The following is a 20,164-nucleotide window of genomic DNA, read 5'->3' on the forward strand; positions in this document are numbered from 1 at the left end:
TTCTTAAAGGGCAGGAAATACAACTTCTGTTTCATTAGTACTTCCTACCACAATGCTTTTAATACAAACGCCACTTAATAAATGTTACTGAATGTCTTCCCCCCGCTCCATCCCAACCTTTGAGTTCATTGGGAACTTCTTGCATGGAAATTCCCTCCACTAACATAGACTGGCAACCTGCTTGTAACTTATATTCTTACAGAGTTTCCTGTAAGAATTTCATAATCAAAGTCAGTATGTGATTAGAGGCAGGACATGAACCTAGAAGTCTTTCCTTACTCCAAAGCCAGGCCTCTAGCCACTATCCCAACCTACCTGTTTTCTTATGCAATGCAAAATGCAAGTATGAGTCTTTTAAAAGAATCTAAAGATAAGATCAAAAGATAGAGACTCTAGTAGTATTCTGAGGACAATTACTATCTAAAGCTATACAATTTTCTGTGTTCACTGTATTAAAAACATCAGAGTATATCTAAAATCCAGAAAGTAAATACGCAATAATATCTTGGCTATGAACTCAATGACTCCACAAATTAAACTGTGACAGAAAAGAGATGGTACAATCCCATGGAAAACCTTGATGCAAAGGAAGCTTCCCAGGAGCTGATGACTCATGAAGTACAGTCTTTCCTGTGAGTCACTACTTTAGGTTAGCATGAGGTCAGAGAGCAGAGTATTGTTAAAAGCAATTGTGGTTTGTGCAAGGAGGAAAACAGGTGTCTTACTGTCAGTGAAGACGGAAATACATATTCTACAACAAGAGGAATATTTTTAAAAATAACAATAAAAATGCCTTAGCAGAAATCAACTCAGGAATTGGCCCATGATGTAACTGGAGCTGTAATTTCAAACAAATACCATGCTCATTTTTATCATTTTATCCTTTCCCTTAAATTGTAATTCTCTTTTGCTGTGTGACTTTCAAACTGCCTGTACAATTAATTTCAGAAGCAAGTGGGTTCTAGAAGGAGCCATGCTATGCACAAAGACTCAATTTCTTCCTTTGTGTTTTGATTTATACCAGAGGGCTTGGGAATTCTGTGAGATGAAAAACTGCACATTTACAAGATTTTTCTATGAACTAACACATTTATGCCCTTTTTTGTCAGAAAAAAAGAGTTTCTAGTAGTTAACAAATTGTCAAAGATACAAGAAATGAACAACTAAAATAATTTTGACAATAGACATATGAGTGATTAAAATGCCTATTCCCATAAAATCACAAAACCTGGAAATATATGCCAAAGAAGGAGTGCCATAATTATCTAATGCTTACAAGATGCTTGCAACAAAGATATCCTGATTCTCACAGCAGGATTTTTGTTTGTTTGTTTGTTTGTTTTATAGCATAAAAGATACTTATTTCTGGATCCTGGGTGATGAATTTTTTCAGTCATAGCAACTCTCAAAAACAAGCTATTAAGTCAAAGAGGAATATGGATTTGTACAAGTCTTACCATTTCTACCCTGCACAACATCTCCTGTATAGGTTCCCTTTTCACTACTCATATAAGCCATCACCTTGGTCCAGGCTCTAATCACCTTACATCTAGACCATGTAAATAACCTCCTCACATCTGGACTATTTCAACAGACTTTTGGTTGACCTCCTCATCTCCAGTCTCTCTGCAATCTAGTCCATCCTCTACTTACCTGCCATTGATCTTCCTTAAAATAAGGCCTGACCAGGTTGAACAAACACACCCCTACACTCAATAAACTCCAGTGGCTTTGTATTATCTCTAGGGTCAAATATAAAATTATGTTTGGCTTTTAAAGCTCCTCACATTTTGGCCTTTTCCTACCTTTCCAGTCTTCTTTACATTTACCTGCCTCCACTTACTCTATGATCCAGCAACATTGGTCTTGTGGTGTTTCACAGATATGACACTCCATCTTCTAACACTATCTTTCACTGGCTGTTTCTATATCTGAAATGCTCTCTCCACTCACTTCCACCTCCTGTTTTCCTTCAAAACCCAGCTCAAATTTCATCTTCTTCAACAGGTCTTCCCAAGTCCCTAGCAATAATAGTCCTTGCCCTTGAGATTATCTCCCATTTACACTATATTATTTTCTATATACATAGTTATTTCTATGTTGTCTCTCCCGCCAGAATTTGAGGGCAGGGACAGTGTTATTTGCTTTTATTTGTATCCACTGCACTTAGCACAGGGTTTGGAATACAGTAAATACTTAATAAATTCTTGCTGACTCTGACTGACCCACTGAAGAAATTATGAGTGACTTTTGTCATTTATTTTGCCACTTACTCACTTACTTATTTTATTCATTAAGAAAGCATTTATTAAGTACTTATCATGCTAGGCACTGGGGGCAGTGAGACAAAAATGAAATGGTCCCTGCTGTCAAGGAACTTGTATACTATTTAGGGAGCAAATATGGATATTTACTAAATTACACTCCAACTACCAAACCAAGAAAAAGATCAGAAAACACTATTTTTCATACCACTCCATGTTTTATAAACAAAAATTCAGGATTTTCATTCTTTTCACTTTCCATCTCTCTCATTTTTTTTCATAATATACTTGACCCATCTTTGCTGAGAGCTTTTTCATAATTATACACTGGAGAATCTTTGTGCTTCCAGAGCACACATTTTTTTAAAAAGGAAAGGAAAAGAGAGGAGAAAAATCTAATAAATTCTTCCCTTGTATCCAAATGTGTTTGCTGTATGAGTGTACAAATACAATTTGAACTTCATTTGCAAAGGACGTTTCCTATTCTACAGTCCATATTAAATCATTTCCTAAAATGTCAACCCTAGTTTTACTCCCCTTTCCTATGTAAAAAGAAGATTGAAATGAAAGCTATTAGTGAAGAACTCCAACTTTCTTAGTCTTCCCTTTCTTTAATCCCTTCCTGTTAATCTAAATTTCTAATGTCTCAAACTGGGCCTCTACTAATACCATACTCTGATGCCTCTTGGTGGTTATAAAAGTGACATGTGGTTCAATTCTAGAAAACTATATCAGAAAGTGAAAGATGTAAAAGGTCCTGGCTAAGCCAGAAAAGCTTTGAGAAAGGGTCCAGTCATAAGCCGTATGTTCCTTTTCCTAGGACAAATCTAACAAAATTTGAAGAGGTTTACGATCAGTTTAGCTGCAGGGTACAAACTTTTTGTCTACTTCTGTTGGTAGAGGGAATATTCATACTGACAAAAAAAGAGGACTTTAAATGCTTACTGATCAACTGGTTGACCTTGGGCAAATCACTTAATCTCTCAATTATTCAGTTTCCTGGTATATAATAAATGAAGGGTGGAGGTGAGGAAAAACCAGGTGATTTTCAAGCCCCCTTAGCCCTTATATATTCTGTGATTTTGTGATGCACATGAAGTTACAATTTGAAAATTCTGGCTGTGATTAAGACAGTACCCAAGGCGTAGGACGAAATGTTATAGCAATACTACCAAGATGTTCCTAAGAGTTACATGAAAGGAGAAATATATTATTACAAAATACATCTAACATCTATATTTCGTTTGTTCAATTTTTAAACAGAGAGGAAAGCTTTGCTGTCTTGAGAAGGTGGTAGGGGAGGGAGAAAATTTAGAACTCAAAATCTTATTAAAAATGAATCTATCTTTACATGTAATTGGAAAAAATAAAATACTATTTTAAAAAAAGAGGCAAGCTTCATCACATATAACCAAGGGCTAAATCATACCAATTCTACCTATCTAAATTCCCTTGGCAAGATTCCGCCATCCCAGATAGAGAAAACTAGACAATTCAGACATCTTAGGCTTTCTGTTTATTGTTTCCTAATTAATGGAACACCTAACAATGAGGTGAACTTATTTCACTGGTAAGTCCTCATATCAGGTCTTTCTCCTCTACTTTTTGTAATATAAAACTTAATAACACCATCCTAGCTATCAGGGCAACCTTTTCCTACCTTCACACACAAATATCTTCACTAAAGGGAACAATAGTGGGGTAGCCATTTTATGTGACTACTACAATGGGGGAAAAGCTACACTCATCAGAGGTGTTCATTGTATCAAGAATCACAACAATTTAACTCTCTTCATGTCAATGGCCACATCCCATTGCATTCTCTCAAGTGACTTCAGAATTCTGGATAGAAGCCATGACCAAAAGCCAATGGAAAATCAAATGCTCCATTCATCCAGCCAACAAACACAATAAGGCCAATAATGATTCTAAGACTGCATTATTTTTATTATGTTTTCTAAAATTAAATGAAATTATTTGGACAAAACACGAAAATTAATGTTTTGTTCTTTGCACATTTGTTCTTGTCATGTGAGTATAAAAAAAAGGCTTCAAACCTAGAGATGTAAATGAAGCTTAGCATACCACCTCCCAAAAAGAATTTCCATTAGCATAGTTTATGGAGTTTATGGAGGCTCAATGATACCAGAAAACATTTCAGGGACAAACATTTTCCAAAGAACGTGGCCAGTTCTAACTCTTCAAAGAATTTGATGAGCAAACAGTTTTGAAAATACTCAGGCCATTTTATGTACAAAGAGTTCCACACAGGAAGTCATATGAGGCCAAGAGACAATCTGGGAAGAGTAAGAGGAAGGCATCAAATGCATATGCAGAGAAATGTTTACTCTAACACACTGGCACCCCAAGTGAACAAAAATTGCTCTATAACAAATGAAAGATGTTTTTAACTTTGTTAAAGGTTTATTTTTCAAATCTTTCCTTTCCAAATCTTTCCTTGGTCTATTAGGTCACAATCACAAATCAAATACTTATTTACTTTAACAGTTTGTTTTCATTTGGACATGGCTTGCCAGTTAAGGTGTAAGCCACCAAGTCACCTATTATGGTGGAAAAATAACATACTTGTTTCTTGTAGATATTCTACTCTTTTATAATTAATGAACTTTAAAATATAATTACACCTGAAATTAATTGTTCCAACACTGTTACCACAAACTCTCACCAATAAGCATGAGGAAATTATTTCTTGTTCTATGCATTCTATGTAAATTAGGCAAAGAGAAAGGATCCTTTCTTGCTCTGCTTAGGGAAGACAAATCTTTTACTGCCCTTTACATTCAAGGGACAATTAGGAAAATTAATAGGCATCCCTCAACACTTGTGAGTTTCACAATCATGGTTTTGGTTATTCATGGGTTAGCCATCCATAATTAAATAGGAGTTTTTGGAGATTTGCAGTGTACTACAGAAAATCACAAATAATATATGTATGTAAAGAAAACTAAAAGAAAATTGAAGTCACAAATGCATAAATACTATATAATTAATCTATTTTATCATTTACTACTATAAGTATAAATATAGAAATTTATTATAAACAGTTTTTGTTAAACGTTTCAGTGCACTAAAGAACTATGAGCTACTTACTCTTTAAGAACACCTCTTTGTCTCTCTACCATCCAGACTCAATCATGCACTTTTCTCCTGTAGTGAGCTTTTCACAGGAGAAGGAAATCCATGAAGCAGTTGTTGCAGCTACACCTGCGAGTGCGAAGACTCTGCATAGTGTGCAAGATACTGATCTCTCTCACATGGAAACAGCAACTTTTTTATGAATGTAGTGTGTTGTTTTACTTTTTTTGTGTGTCAAATAAATATGATCAGAATTATTAAATATAAAGGTTTGAAATGGTGCCTAAAGCTATTCCCAGTTTTTCACATCTGCAGCAATCCTGTGCCCCTAACCCCGTGTATGTCAAAGAACAATTGTATTTAAATCTGTATGATGTCATCCTAGAGCATCCATGATGCTCTTCCAGAAGAGAGACATCAATCAATCGATCTAAGTCAAACTATAATTGTTGCAAAAAGCTGTTTTAGCTACACCATGGATTCTTCTTCGTAGTGTTGTCAGTTAGAAAAAGTATCTAAGAAACAAAAGTATGTCAGCCAATAAACATTTATCAAGTGCCTATAGTGTTCCAGGCACTGTGCTAAGTGCTGGGGAGACAAAGAAAGGCAAGAGTCAGTCCATACTCTCATTAGGTTCACAACATAATGAAGTTCACCTGCAAATGACTATGTATGAACAACTATATACAGAATAAATTGTTGTTGTTGTTCATTCCTTTCAGTTGTATCTGACTCTTCATGATCCCATTTGGATTTTTCTTAGCCAAAATACTGGAGTGGTTTGCCATTTTCTTCTCCAGCTCATTTTACAGATGAGTAAATTGAGGCAAACAAGATTAAGTGACTTGCCCAGGTCACACAACTAGTAAAGGCTGGATTTGAACTCAGATCTTCTTAACTCCAGGCCTGGCACTTTATCCACTATGCCACCTAGCTGCTCACAGAATAAATATGAAATAATAAATAGAGGGAAAGCACTAGAATTAAGAGTCCTGGGAAAGGCTTCCTGTAGAAGATAGAATTTTAGCTGGAACTTGAAGGAGGCCAGACAAACCAGGTGAACAGCTAGATGACAAAGTGGATAAAGTGCTGAAGTCAGGAAGATTCATCTTTGTGAGTTCAAGTCCAGTCTCAGACATTTACTAGCTATGTGACCTTGGGCAAGTCACTTAACCCTGTTTGCCTTAGTTTCTTCACCTGTCAAATGAGCTGGAGAAAAAAATGGCAAATGACTCCAGTATCATTGCCAAGAAAACCCTACAAGTGGTCACAAAAGTCAAAAACAACTGAATCAACTGAACAACCAGGTAAGCCAGAAGAGAGAGAGATGAGGAGGGAGAGCATTCCATGCATAAGCGACAGTCAGTGAACATTTCCAGAGTCGGGAAATTGAGTGTTGTAGTGTCTCATTCCAGCAACAAAAAGAAACCCAATGTCATTGGAGAGAGGGAGGAAGGGAAGGAGTGGAAAAGAGAGAGAGACAGAGAGACAGAGACAGAGACACAGAGAGAGAAAGAAAGAATGCATTAGAGTGTAATAAGAAAGGAAGACATCTATGAATGTCTTAATTCATGTTCAGATGGAGTGGATTAAGGGAAGAATGGAAGAGAACTACTTTATGGGGAGCTTTGAAATACCAGAGGGTTTTATATTTGATCCTGGAGGTAGAGAACCACTGGAGTTTATAGAATAGGGAGTGACATCATCAGACATGAGCTTTAGGAAAATCACTTTGACACATGTCTATTTATATTGTCCCATTTGTTGAATGTTCCAAAAAGTTTCTTTTACTATAGGAAATTGGGACATAGACAAATATTACATTAAGGGAAAAGAGAAACCTTGAAAAAATAAAACTTTTTTTCAAAATCAACAATATTTAAGTTTCCTAGGAAGGAAGTATTTATGCCAAAGAGCCTTTGCCAAGCTCTGATTTAGCTATCTTCTAGCAAAGTTCATTTCCTTTCTAAAAGTTGTTCTGTACCATGAAGGAAACTAAAGACCTGCAGTATTTTCAATGAGTATCTGCATTTCAATAATAACTAAACAGAATTTGGCTAGTCAAACTCTGCACAGGGCTACTGAGTGAAATTATCAGCATCCAACAGCTGCTTCCTGCCTTGCCCATTGCGAAACAGCACAAAAGTTAAAGGTTATTTCTGTACCAGCAATCTGGTATGTATTATTTAGAAAACTGTTACAGGATAAAGTTGTTTCCTTACTGCTGAGTTGTCATTTTTGAAAAGAGTCACTGAAAGTGTATCAAATTGTCCCTCCTTGCTATTTCAGCAGAAGTTTAATTCTCTGGAGATTCATAACTGTGCTTTGTACATCTTTGTACCTTCAATGGGACACAAAGTGGGTCTCCAAACAATAGGTACGTTATCATAATTTAATGAATTAATAACTACACAGTATTCCACAAAAAGATGGAGAGAGAATTGAGAAATCAGTATAATAATAATGGTTCACATTTATATGGCATTTTAAGGTTTGGAGAGCACTTTATATATATATATATATATATACACCATCTCCTCTGAGCCTCACAGGGACCCTGGTTGGTAGAAGCTATTATTCTCACTTTACCAATGAAGAAACTAAGCTCAAACAACTTAAGTGCTTTGCTTAGAGGAAGAGCTAGTACATAGCTGAGACAGGATTAAGAACCCAGGTTTTCCTAAATCTAAGTCCAGCATTCTTCTCACTATGCAGCACTGCCACTCAATCCTCCATTTCCAACCCACAAAAAACAAAACCCTACAATCATTAGTTAATGTCATTATTCCAAACATTAATAACTGACAGCTATGTAAAACTATAAGGTTTGCAAAGAGCTTTACATATATTAATCTTATTTAAGCCTAATCATAACCTGGTGAGATAAATGCTATTTATTCCCAAAATTTTATGGATGAAAAACTGAGAATCAATAAAATCAATCAATCAATAAGTATCAAATACTGGTTATAGACCAGGTGCTATGCTAGGCATTAGGGATACAAATATAAAAGTGACAAAGTTCCTACCCTCAAAGAACTTATATTTCAATAAAGGAATACAGCTCTGAGTGGTGGCCAGGAAAGGGAATGTTGGACCCTAGGCTGACAGGGAATGTGAGTGAATCCATAAGAGAGTAGACTGTCACATCTTTTCTAATTCAATCTGATGATTGTTCCCATAGCAAAGTAAGATATGGAAGAGGAATGATGGCAAAATGTTTACAGTGATACTGACTCTCACATTTCTGAACAAAGTTATTCCTGTAATGACATCTAACATGGAATCTTTTAAGATTTTAACATAAAGATGGGAGATATTTTTTCAAAGGAGAGTTCACAAGACTGTCTTTGGTGTTTCAGGATCAAACATTTGTCTGTAAATCAATGGTAAATACAACAATTGTATTGTTTGCCTTCTCAATGGGTGAGGGAGAGGCGGGAGGGAAAGAATTTGGAACTCAAAATTTTCTTAAATGAATGTAAAAAATAAATTAAAAACCCAATAAATACAAGACATATTCCATATCTCTCACTCAAAGGTATGACAATGAAGATGTGATCTGTAAAAACGCTAGCAAAGTCTGCCTTGTTCTCTGCTTGTGTTTTCACCAAGAATACCCTGAAGATGTGCTTAAACCATTCTCACATTTGTTGAGGCCAGAAAGAAGGCATTTTATCTAACCTTCTTAGTGGTCTTCTTTGGTAATAATGCTTCCTTTGAAATATCTTGAAAATTGGTCACTGATCTAGCCAGGATTTCTTTATATCCAAAACAGCAATATATATATTTAGGAGAGTTTCATGTATAATTGGAAAAAATTCACTGCCTGCTTCTTCTGTTTCATGTTTTAAATAATAATAATAATATTAATGATAACTACCATTAATGTGGTATTTACTATGTGCCAGGCATTGTGTTAAGTGCTTTACAATTGTTATCCTATTATATTGCATACAGTAACAGCATTGTGGAATGACCAACTTCAATAGACTTAGCTTTCTCAGCAACACAATGATTTAAGACAATTACAAAAGACTCATGCTGGAAAGTGCTATCTGCATTCAGAAAAAGAACTATGGAGTCTGAATGCCGATTGAAGCATAATATTTTCTTTTTTTTTAATTCTTGTTTTTTTTTCCCTTTCTCATGGTTTTCCCCTTTTGTTCTGATTCTTCTTTCACAACATGACTAAAATATGTTTAATATGATTGTACATGTATAACCTATATCAGATATTTTGCAATCTCGCGGGGGGGAAGGAGAAAAAAACTTTGGAACTCAAAATCTTATAAAAGCGAATGTTGAAAACTATCTTAACATGTAATTGGAAAAAAATAAAATACTATTGACTGAAAAAAAACAATTATCTCATATATACATACATATTATTTCCACTTATTATTTAAAGATCAGAGAAAATAAAATGGGTAACTTTGATTGCATAAAGTTAAAAAGTTTTTGCACAAATCTAATGCAGCTAAATTTAGAAGGGAAGCAGCTAACTGAAGGAAAAAAAAACAATTTTGTAGCAAGTTTCTCTAATAAAGATCTCATTACCAAGCTATATAAGGAACCGATTCAAATTTTTAGGAATTATGCTGCTTTACTTTGAGAACCCTAGATCAAACTAAAAATTAATTCAAATATTTTCATAAAATTTCTCTGACGAGTTTGGTATCCAAGATATACAAGCAATTAACACATATACACACATATCCATACACATACATACATACACACACATACACACACACATGCACACACATATATATGTAAAAACCAAAATCCATTTCTCAAGAGATAAGTGGTCAAAGGTTACAGACAGTTCTTAAAAGAAAATTTGTGAAGTATTAAAAAAACACATGAAACAATGCTCTAAGTCACTAATAAAAAGAAAAATGTAAATCAAAACACCCTGCAAATTTGCCAAGATAACAAAAAATTGTGACAGTCAATGTTGGAGGGGTCATGGGAATATAGGCATACTGGTGCATTATTAGTGGAGCTGTGAAGTGGTATGACCATTTTAGAAAGCTATTTGCAATCATGCATTAAAGTGAATAAAATATCCATACCTTTTGACCTAGAGTTTCCATTACTAGGCTCATATCCCCAAAAAAGCCATTGATAAGAAGAAAGTCCCCATATAACAAAACATTTATAATAGCACTTTTTGTAATAGCAAAAAAATTGATAAAAAGTAGATTCCTATCAACCAGGGAATGGCTAAACAAATTGTGGGACATGAATGAAATAGAATATTATTGTGCTATAAGATAAGATAAATGTGATTAATACAGAAAAACATGAAAAGATTTACATGAACTGATACTGAGTGAAGCAAGAAGAACCAAGAAAACAATACACACAATGACCACAACAATATAAATGGAAAGACCCACACCCACAAAAAATCAAAAGTGAATATTGTAAAATTATAACGAATTCAAAGACTTAAAAAAAATTATAAAGACTCAAAAAGAAGAGATATGAGAGGATGTAACCAACCCAAACCTTTATGGAAATGAAAGTCCACAGGTGATGCATACTGCATATGTTTTCAGATTTCTCAATGTATTGATCAACTGTAATGCCCTCTTTTTTAAAAAATAATATGTTATATATGAAGGTTCACAGAGATGGTTCTTTGGAAGAAGGAAAAAGGGGAGGAATACCAAGGAAAACGTCTTGTTGTTGATTCGTTTTTCAGTAATACCCAACTCTTTGTGACCCCATTTAAGGTTTTCTTGGCAAAGATACTGAAGCGATTTGCCATTTCCTTCTCCAGCTCATTTTACATATGAGGAAATTGAAGGAAACAGGGTTAAGTGACTTGCCCAGGGTCACAAATCTAGTAAGTATCTGAGGCCAGATTTGAACTCAAGACTCATCTTCCTTCTACTGAGCCACCTAACTGCCCCACTAAGGGAAACTATGGACAGGTAAATTGTTCTGTTTCTGCTCATTCCACTCTGTATCAGTTCATGCAAGTCTTACAAGTCCATTAGATTGTAAGTTCTTTGAGGACAGAGACTGTCTTTTGCTTCTTTTTGTATCCCCAAAGTGTAGCACAGTGCCTGGCACACAATATAATAAGTGTTTAATAAATGTTTACTGATTGATATTAATTGAAGTTTTCCCAGACTTCTCAGAAACTGATAGTTGCCAGGCACTGTGCTAAATGCTGTAGATACAAAAAGAGGTAAAAGACAATCGCTGCCCTCAAGGTGCTTACAATCTAATGGACTGTTAAGATCTCTGATCAATGAAACGAACAACCAGGACTGAGATGGATCACTGATGAACAATATCACCTTCGGATAGTAAAGTGATGGATTAAATATGTAGAAATGAGACACACATTTTTGGACATGGCAAATGTGGGTATTCATTTTACCGGGTTATGCATGTTTGTTACAAGGGTTTTGTTTTTCTTTTTCTTTTTCATTTCAATGGAGGAAGAGGTGGGAAGGAGAGAAAATAAGTGTTTGTTAAGTCAATTTTTTTAAAAAAGTTTCACACTTATGAATTCTTTGTTTCTAACCTTTTATGAGATTTGTCATATTCTGATAATGAAATATGGAAATCTCTGAATATTATATTTTTATCTATTTCTTTGTAGCATTTTAAACTTTTATCTTATTAATATAAATATGGAACTGTTTAGAATATATAAATTAAAATATAATTATGTTATTTAAAATCTGTTACCACGTGTTTCTCCACTGATGTCTTTTAACTCTTCAATATTTTAAAGATGCAACAAAACCTGACCACACATGAAATACACTTGTTGGTGGTATTCCCTCTGTTCCCTCTTATCTCCCTTCTGCAGAGGTCATTATCCCATAACTCCACTGGAATTCTACACATGATATTGGAGCTTCTGTGTAATGATCATTCTCTTCGGAGGTTTTTTAAAAAATGTTTTATTTGTCTCTTGTAATCATTTTTATCATGACTCAGGTAAGATTCTTGTGGAGGATTTCTGACAATATCTTAGAATAAATTGCTAAGTAATTAATGCAAATGTAAGTGATAACTGGAAGTTCTAATTTTCCTAGAATTTCAGAAACCCATATTTTAATGTTGACTATGATCACTGCCATATCCTCCTTTTTGCTAGATTTTGTTGTTACCCTAATATTCTGAGTTATCAGGAAATTACCTTCGCTGTGATCACCTACTAATTACACTAGACACAGACCATATCATACATTGCACCATACCTGTTACTTGAGTGGGTGCAATCACTTGGCTGGCACTTGATGTAGAAGCTTCAGGAGCAACTTCAACAGGCACAGGAGGTGATGTTTTTTCAATCACTACTATAGGACAAATGGATAGAAGAAATGGATAAAAAGGAAAACACATTATGTATGTGAAAAGTCCATTTCAAAAGACACACAGACTGTATAAACAATTTCATAACAGACAACAATAATTCAAAGGTCTATAAACTGCAGGGAGTTTTGAAGGGGCACCTCACTGGAAACCTGTAAAGAGCAGCAAATGCTAGCAGTTGTCTATGAGACTAATTTAAGACAGTGCAATGAAATAAAAATAATTCACCTCTGTGCCCACACAAAATGAAGATTAATTGGGTAGTGGCCCCCTTATTCCATGAATATGAGGACCTCTTCACTATGCAAAAATTTCATGGATCTTCACGTGATAGTGGCAATACTTTACCTACTTACTGAGTTTAAAGGAAAATTTAAAAACATAAGTATTGCTTTATTTCATGCCATGTTCATTTCACACACAATAACAGTCTTAAGTTATAATCTATTTTTTCCACATCCACTTAGAACTGATTAATGTATGAATCCAAAATTAATTACCAATCTCTGAAAAGAAAAGAAACATGAAATTTATTATTACCTTCTTTGATTCAGAATAGATTAATATATTTTTTCCTATTATAGCAATCAAAATCGACTACCTGGATACTGTGGATGTAGATTAATAGTTGAAATGCCAGGAGACAGCTGGGGTTGACCAGGTTCAAGTTTGGTTTTCTCTTGGTCAACTAATTCCTAGACATTAAAAAAAAGGATAAAAGTGAAAAACCACTGTTTAATTTCTTTATATTATGGCTCTTACACAATTAATTGTTTTCTTAGTAAAACTCAGGAAAGAAATATGAAGCTTTTATATTGTGTCAGGGGAAAATGTGAATTATTTCACTTTATTTTAAAACATTTTATATAATTTTTTAAAAAAATAATTAGTACCAACCTTTGCGTACAAAGGCTATATGTTCATGGTCCAGAATTGCTATGGTAAAGGCTTTAAGCTGTTTTTCCAGTACTGGTAAATGATTTGTGTTAATCCATCCACACTCTCTCACTCTGACACCCTGATAACCAACACACATTTTCAAGACAGCTGGCTCACTTTGCTCAGTCCCACACAGGGAATGAACTCATTACCTTGGCCTCCTTCATGTATTACTCTAACCAATGGAGTAAACCAGCCAAAGATAATAGATTAAACATCAGATATGACAAATTGGTTACAATCGATCATCTAGTAAAGTAAAATACTTAATGTCAGTCACAGAATATGTATAAAGAAACAGGTCATGCTGCAACCTCCCATACACACCAACCTTTCTTTTGAACATATCACACTCCTAATTCTCAGAACAGTGATTGTCAGTGTAACTGAGGAAAAGTCAGTATCTGCTTAAGCTGTGTAAGGATTCATTTGCTACATGGTGGTTGCTTTTTCTGTGGTCCTTAGATTCTTTGACTTTTCTGAAGTATCTGGTACTAGTGACTATTCCCCTCCTATAGACTCTTTACTCCCATAGTTTCTGCTTTAGTCTCCTGGTTTTTTTCTCCCTACCTCTACAATTGCTCCCCAGTCTCCTTGGCTGACTGGTCTTTCTCATCTACTCAAATAATGCTGGCATTCCTCAAGGCTCTTTCCATGGCCCTCTTCTTTTCTCTCTCTATACCTTTATCCTTGGAGAGTTTATTCACAATCCTTGACATCTCTAACTGAGAAAGCTGCTTATCCTTCATGACCTAGCTTAAAAGTCAGTTCCTCTATGAGGCCTTCCACAATTCTCCTACCTATAAGTCACTTTTTCATCATTTATTCTCATAGTATTTTATACTTCCTTGTGTACTTACCAGGTTCTAGTTTGTACTACGTATCTGTTTATGTGTCTCATCTCGCACTATCCTCGACTTGACGTAAACTCCTGAAGGAAGGGATCATATCTTATTTATCTTCCTATTTCCCCCAGAAACATATGACCCTGCATATAAGTCTCTTTCATTATTAGGCATTGTAGAATTGTATTTAGCTTATTGGGGGTCAGAAGACATCAGTAAACAATATCAGCTTTCACTTGTGAGGCCTTTCACTTCATTTCTCTGGCCCTCCATTTCCTCTTCTAAAATGAGAGGGCTGCACTGATCACCTGATCCTAAAAGCCTCTGAGTTCTAACTATGCTCTAAGTGTTTTCTCAACTACTAGCGTACAAATTCTAGAAGGAAAGAAGGTAACTTCAAAATCTTTCGTATCCCCCTCAGTGATTTATATACTGTATATTGTATGGATGAAGCAAAATAAGTCGATTTTATTATCTTATTCTCATGACCTGCAACTAACGGTATAAAATAAGTCATCAAGTAAGTGTATGATTGGATAGGAAATGGGCTAATAATGACAGAGGGATGGCTCCAGTGCTGCAACGATACACGTGGAATGTTAAAAGATCTAGGGGAAGGCATCCAAGGGACCATAGAAATCCTCTATGCAGGCTTTGTGGGAGAACAAGGACAAAAAGCACACTTATTGTGGTGGATGGAACACTGAGTTTGGAGCCAGACAGACTAGAACTCGAACCTCACCTGTGTCTTATTTGGATGGATTATCTTAGGCACATCACCCTATCTCTCTCAGCCTGTGTGTCTCCAGCTATACAATGAATAGGTTGGATTGCATGACCTCTGAGGTCACTTACAGCTCTAACCACAGGATGGGTGGTACAGTAGAAAGTATCCTGGATTTGGAGAGGACCTGGATTTGATTCCCAGTTATATGACCCTGGGCAAGTTAGTGAAAATCTCAGGACCTCAGTGTCTCATCCATAAAAAGAGGGGGACAGACTGGAATGCCTCATGGGTCCCTTCCAGCTCTGAATCTAATCTAGATTTGACCCAATGTAAGAATAGCCATAGAAGTTTCTTTTACAGAAGTTTTGTGTATCTTCATGTTACAGATAAAGAAACAAAGCATAAGTACGGCAAGATGATGCAGTGGATAGAGCAGCAGGCCTGGAGTCAGGAAAACCCAACTTCAAATATGACCTCAGCTACTTCCTAGCCGGGCAAATCACTTAACCTCTGCCTTAGTTTTCTCAACTGTAAATTGGGATTAATACTAGCACCTACCTCCAAAGGAAGTTGTGAAAATCAAATAAGATAATATTTGTAAAGTGCTTAGGACACTGCGTGGCAGTGTTGAATAAATGTTTGCTCACTTCATCATCTTTCTCTAAACTAATTGCCTAAAGGCACTCAAAGAATCAGCAGTATTCCTAAGAATAAAATGAAAGTCCCTGGATTTCTTACTGGCTATGTCTACCACTCACATTTATTTGTCAGCACTTTCTCTCCAATCAGCTGCCAAATCTTACTATTTCTTCTTGTACAATACCCCTTCCATCCAACTCAATCCCACTGCCAGAGTGACCCTTATCACCTCTCATCTAGATTAATCTAATAGTCTCCTAAGTAATCACTCCAGTACATCCCATACACTCCTTGCCAAAGTAATTTTCTTTAAGCACAGATCTGACTATATCACTTCTCTTACTCAACACCAAATCCAGTGAATTCTTATTGGCTCTAGGATAAAATATAAACTCTTCAGTTTAGCTCTTAAACTCCTCTACAAACTGGCCTCAGCCTATCTTCCTAGCCTCATTAGATATTATTCTCCCTCTCACACTATGAGATCCAACTAATCTGGCTTCCTCTCCATTTCTTACTCAGAATATTACATCTCCCTTCTTTGTGCCTTTGCACTGGCTGTACCATCTTCAATATATGGCCTCCCTCAAAGAACCTCTTTCTTCTTTTAAGATACAGCTCAAGCACCATCTTTCCCATGAAGTCTTTCCTGATTCCCCAACCTGCTAATGCTCTCCCTCACAAATTGCTTCATATTTAACTACCTTATATATGTTTATTTATTAATGTTGTTTTTACACTGTATGTATTTTTATGTGTTTGCTATTTTTCCCATTCCAAGGTAAGTTCACTGTGACCAGCAACTCTCATTCTTCATATCTATATCCCCAGTGTGTGGCACATACTTGGTGCTTAATAAGTTCTTGTTGACTAATTGACACAAAGTAACATTCTAATTTTATGCCACCATCTAAAATTTGACAGAAATTTATCTGAAATGTTTTCTAGTTCTGTTTCTTCTGGACAACTTCTGCTCTTGGTCTAATGCCAATCAGATTTAATTTCAATTGTACATAGAAAACTATTTATAGATCTGTATGTATAAAGATAATAGATAGAGGACAAGACTTGGAGTCAGAAAGACTTGAGTTCAAAGATTCTACCTCAGACACTTACTTACTAGTTGTGTGACCCTGAGTAAGTCACTTAACCGCTCTGCTTCAGTTTTTTTCATCTATAAAATGGAATAAGATAGCTTACCTCACAGGGTTATTGTGAGTAGCAAATGAGATCATATAACTATATGTATATGCATATATATATATATGTATGTATATATATACACACATACATATATATTGTATATATGCATATATATACACATACACACAGATATATAACTTGCTTTGTGAATTTTAAAGCACTGTTAATAAGTTAATTATTTTTATCATGCTCATACAAGCATAGAAATATGCTTGTGCATATATGTGTTTATATACATACATATGCACATGTATACACACATGCATGAGCAAATGTCTATCAGGATTCTTACAAATGCATTCCAAGCCTGGCTCTTTGATATGGGTTTGGGCTCTTACTATCTAGTGACTTCTTCCTTTATTCTGTCTCCTTTATATGTGGGCACACAGTCCTTTATATGTGGGCAAAATAAGCATGGTTCTCTATGTTGAAAAGAGTCTACAAATATATCTAATATAACAGTCCTCTTTATTAGATAAACTAAATGAAAAGTATAAGGAATGAATAGATTACCTTCTCAGGTGCTGCAGTTGCCACTAAAATCAGAAAAGAAAGAAAATTTAGAATTTAAAACAATGAATAGCACATATTCCCATCTTATAAATTTTTACCAGCAAGACCCCAATATTCTAATGCAGTAGAACTACAAATATAATTCTTCCACTGGGAGCAGATATCACTCTAAGATACCACTTTTCAGAGACAGAATAAACCCTTACATTAATTTCATGTTGTCTTTCTAATATTTGTATTCCCATACCTACATGGTGCCTAGAACACAGTAGGTACTTCATAAATTCTCACTCACTGATTGGTTGGTAGGACAACAGTAAAGTTTGGACACAGAATGTTTTAGTGGAAATGGTATCAAGTTCAACCAAGAAAACAGGGTTCTAATTCCACCCCCAACATTAACTAGCCATGTAACCCTGGGCAAGTCATGTTATTTTTCAAGGTCATAGTGTTACGACCTTTAATAAAAGGGGAATGGACTAAAAAATACCTAAGTCTTCAATCATCAAAAATCTAAATTGTCTTATATCAAGTACTTAAGTATCTGGTTTTTGGGTGGGGACTTTAAAATTAACTTGCTGAAGATACATGAGGGATATATTTTATTCAGAATAATTGTTGTACAGAAATGCAAAAAGAGGGGGTACTTCAAATCACAAGTAAAATATTTATTCTTAATATGATATACCATCAAGATGTCCTTTAGTAGTATCAATTCTAAATAAAGAGCATCATTTGTTTCAACGGAAAGGGTATGAAGAATAAGGGAAAGGTATTGGAGGGAGGTCAACTCTAAAGACAATTTACTCTTTTTTTTGTTTGTTTGTTTGTCTTTCTTGCTAGGCAATGGGGTTAAGTGACTTGTCCAGGGTCACACAGCTAGTGTCAAGTGTCTGAGGCTGGATTTGACCTCAGGTCCTCCTGACTCCAGGGCCAGTGCTCTATCCCCTGCACTACCTAGCTGCCCCAAGACAACTTATTCTTAAAGGAAACACTCTGAATACTTTACTGACAACATATTGTAGACTGACAAGGATGAATGTCACACAGGTGTCAGGATTAAACAGCCTCAACAGTATCATGCCACAATTACTGACTATACAAAGAGCTTAGATTAAAATGAGATATTTGCAGCATGGACCCCTTTGAAAATGTCCAGGGACCAGCTCGAAGTTCTCTGACAATAACTTGGAAGGCTGTGTGGCAAACATTAATGGGGGGTCTGAGATTCAGGAGTATACACTGTTGTTTTGGCAGTTAATACTTTTTATTAGGTGCTGCCTAAATATTCCTGGGTACCCATAAACATAAATTTCCTACCTTCAACCCTGGCTATGGAAACAAGAAGAAGAAAGTCTCATTTCAGATTTTTCATTATTCTTTATTAAATAGACCATCTCAGATATTAGCCCCCGAGGCAAAAGAGAAATCTCAATGTTTATTGAGATCCCAGGCAAATAATCTCCCTAAAAATAAATTAAAGCTTTAGAATTTGCATTATCTTCAAAACTATGAGGGTGCCAGACAGTAAATCAGGACTGAAGCAGCTTAGTGGCCTGAGAAAATTAATTATCTTTTTTTCATTACTTAACCTACCCCCAAGAAGGAACTTATTCACTGGCAAAATCTAGATAGTTGGGCCCAGTTTTCTCCTGCCTATAAAGGTGAACAGTTACAAAGCAGTTTCACTCCTAGGCTGGATATTCTCAGTGGTACTACCACTGAGCAGAATACCTAGTTAGGACAGTTAAGTGCAGAAAGATGAAGTAGTTTTTCTTCTTTGATTTTGTTGAGCATGTGTTTCTAGTATGGCCAAAAGGAAGGCCCATTTGCCACTTATAGAAGAAAGGCAAACTCATTGAGCCACTGATATATTGCAGATCTTAGAGATGACACAATTCTCTTGTCCCAAAAATCTGTCCACTGACCCCTATATTCTGACATTCAACTCTGGAAATCAAAAAAAGCGCTTCATTAGAGTAAATATATGAAATGAGCAAGTGTAAGGTTTCATTTCTTTGGCACTAGGGGAGAGGAGTGGTTGCCATCATTTTAAGAACATAAGATAACTGAAATGTTATTTTTAAATATAGGAAACTGAATTAGAAAGAATAGATCTTGACAAAGATCAGGCAGATGTAAAATGACACAGTCAAAATTAAAACTCAGGTGTCTGGAATCTGTTTACAACATCAAAAGGCTTCCTTTTCTTTTCTTCATACAACTTTGTATTCTTCAACCTAATGCTGCCGCTAACTTACTGTTTGAGCTGAGGTATAGAATTTAGCGGTAACTAGGTGGCACAGTGAATAGAGTACCAGGCCTAGAGTACGAAAGACTCATCTGAGTTCAAATCTAGCCTCAGACATTTACTAACCATGTGACCCTGGGTGAGTCACTCAACGCTGTGTTTGCCTCAGTTCCTCACCTGTAATGATGGGAAAAGGAAATAATAAAATACTTAAATAATAACAATATAATATATGCAATATATCATATATTATATATAGTAACATAAAATAATATAATATATAATAATATAATAAAATAATAAAAACTCCAGTATCTTTTCCAAGAAAACTCCAAATGGG

At 35.4% G+C, this 20,164-nt stretch overlaps 1 protein-coding gene across 2 annotated transcripts in view; it reads right to left on the bottom strand.

The window, feature by feature from the left end:
• LTBP1 (latent transforming growth factor beta binding protein 1) overlaps positions 1 to 20,164 on the bottom strand; it is a 485,724-nt gene that overhangs the window by 135,389 nt on the left and 330,171 nt on the right. The window contains exons 13-15 of one of the 2 annotated variants that reach the window (XM_027850411.1): positions 17,574 to 17,596; positions 13,309 to 13,402; positions 12,593 to 12,688 (exon numbers count right to left, since the gene is read on the bottom strand). In XM_027850411.1, coding sequence (XP_027706212.1) covers positions 12,593 to 12,688; positions 13,309 to 13,402; positions 17,574 to 17,596 — 213 coding nt within the window. Of the gene's footprint in view, positions 1 to 12,592; positions 12,692 to 13,308; positions 13,403 to 17,573; positions 17,597 to 20,164 lie in introns of both variants that reach the window. The other variant, XM_027850410.1, reaches the window with a different exon arrangement.

The sequence above is a fragment of the Vombatus ursinus genome, unplaced genomic scaffold (assembly GCF_900497805.2).
Source record: "Vombatus ursinus unplaced genomic scaffold, bare-nosed wombat genome assembly UNPS02009062.1, whole genome shotgun sequence".
In the NCBI taxonomy this organism is placed as follows: Eukaryota; Metazoa; Chordata; class Mammalia; order Diprotodontia; family Vombatidae; genus Vombatus; species Vombatus ursinus.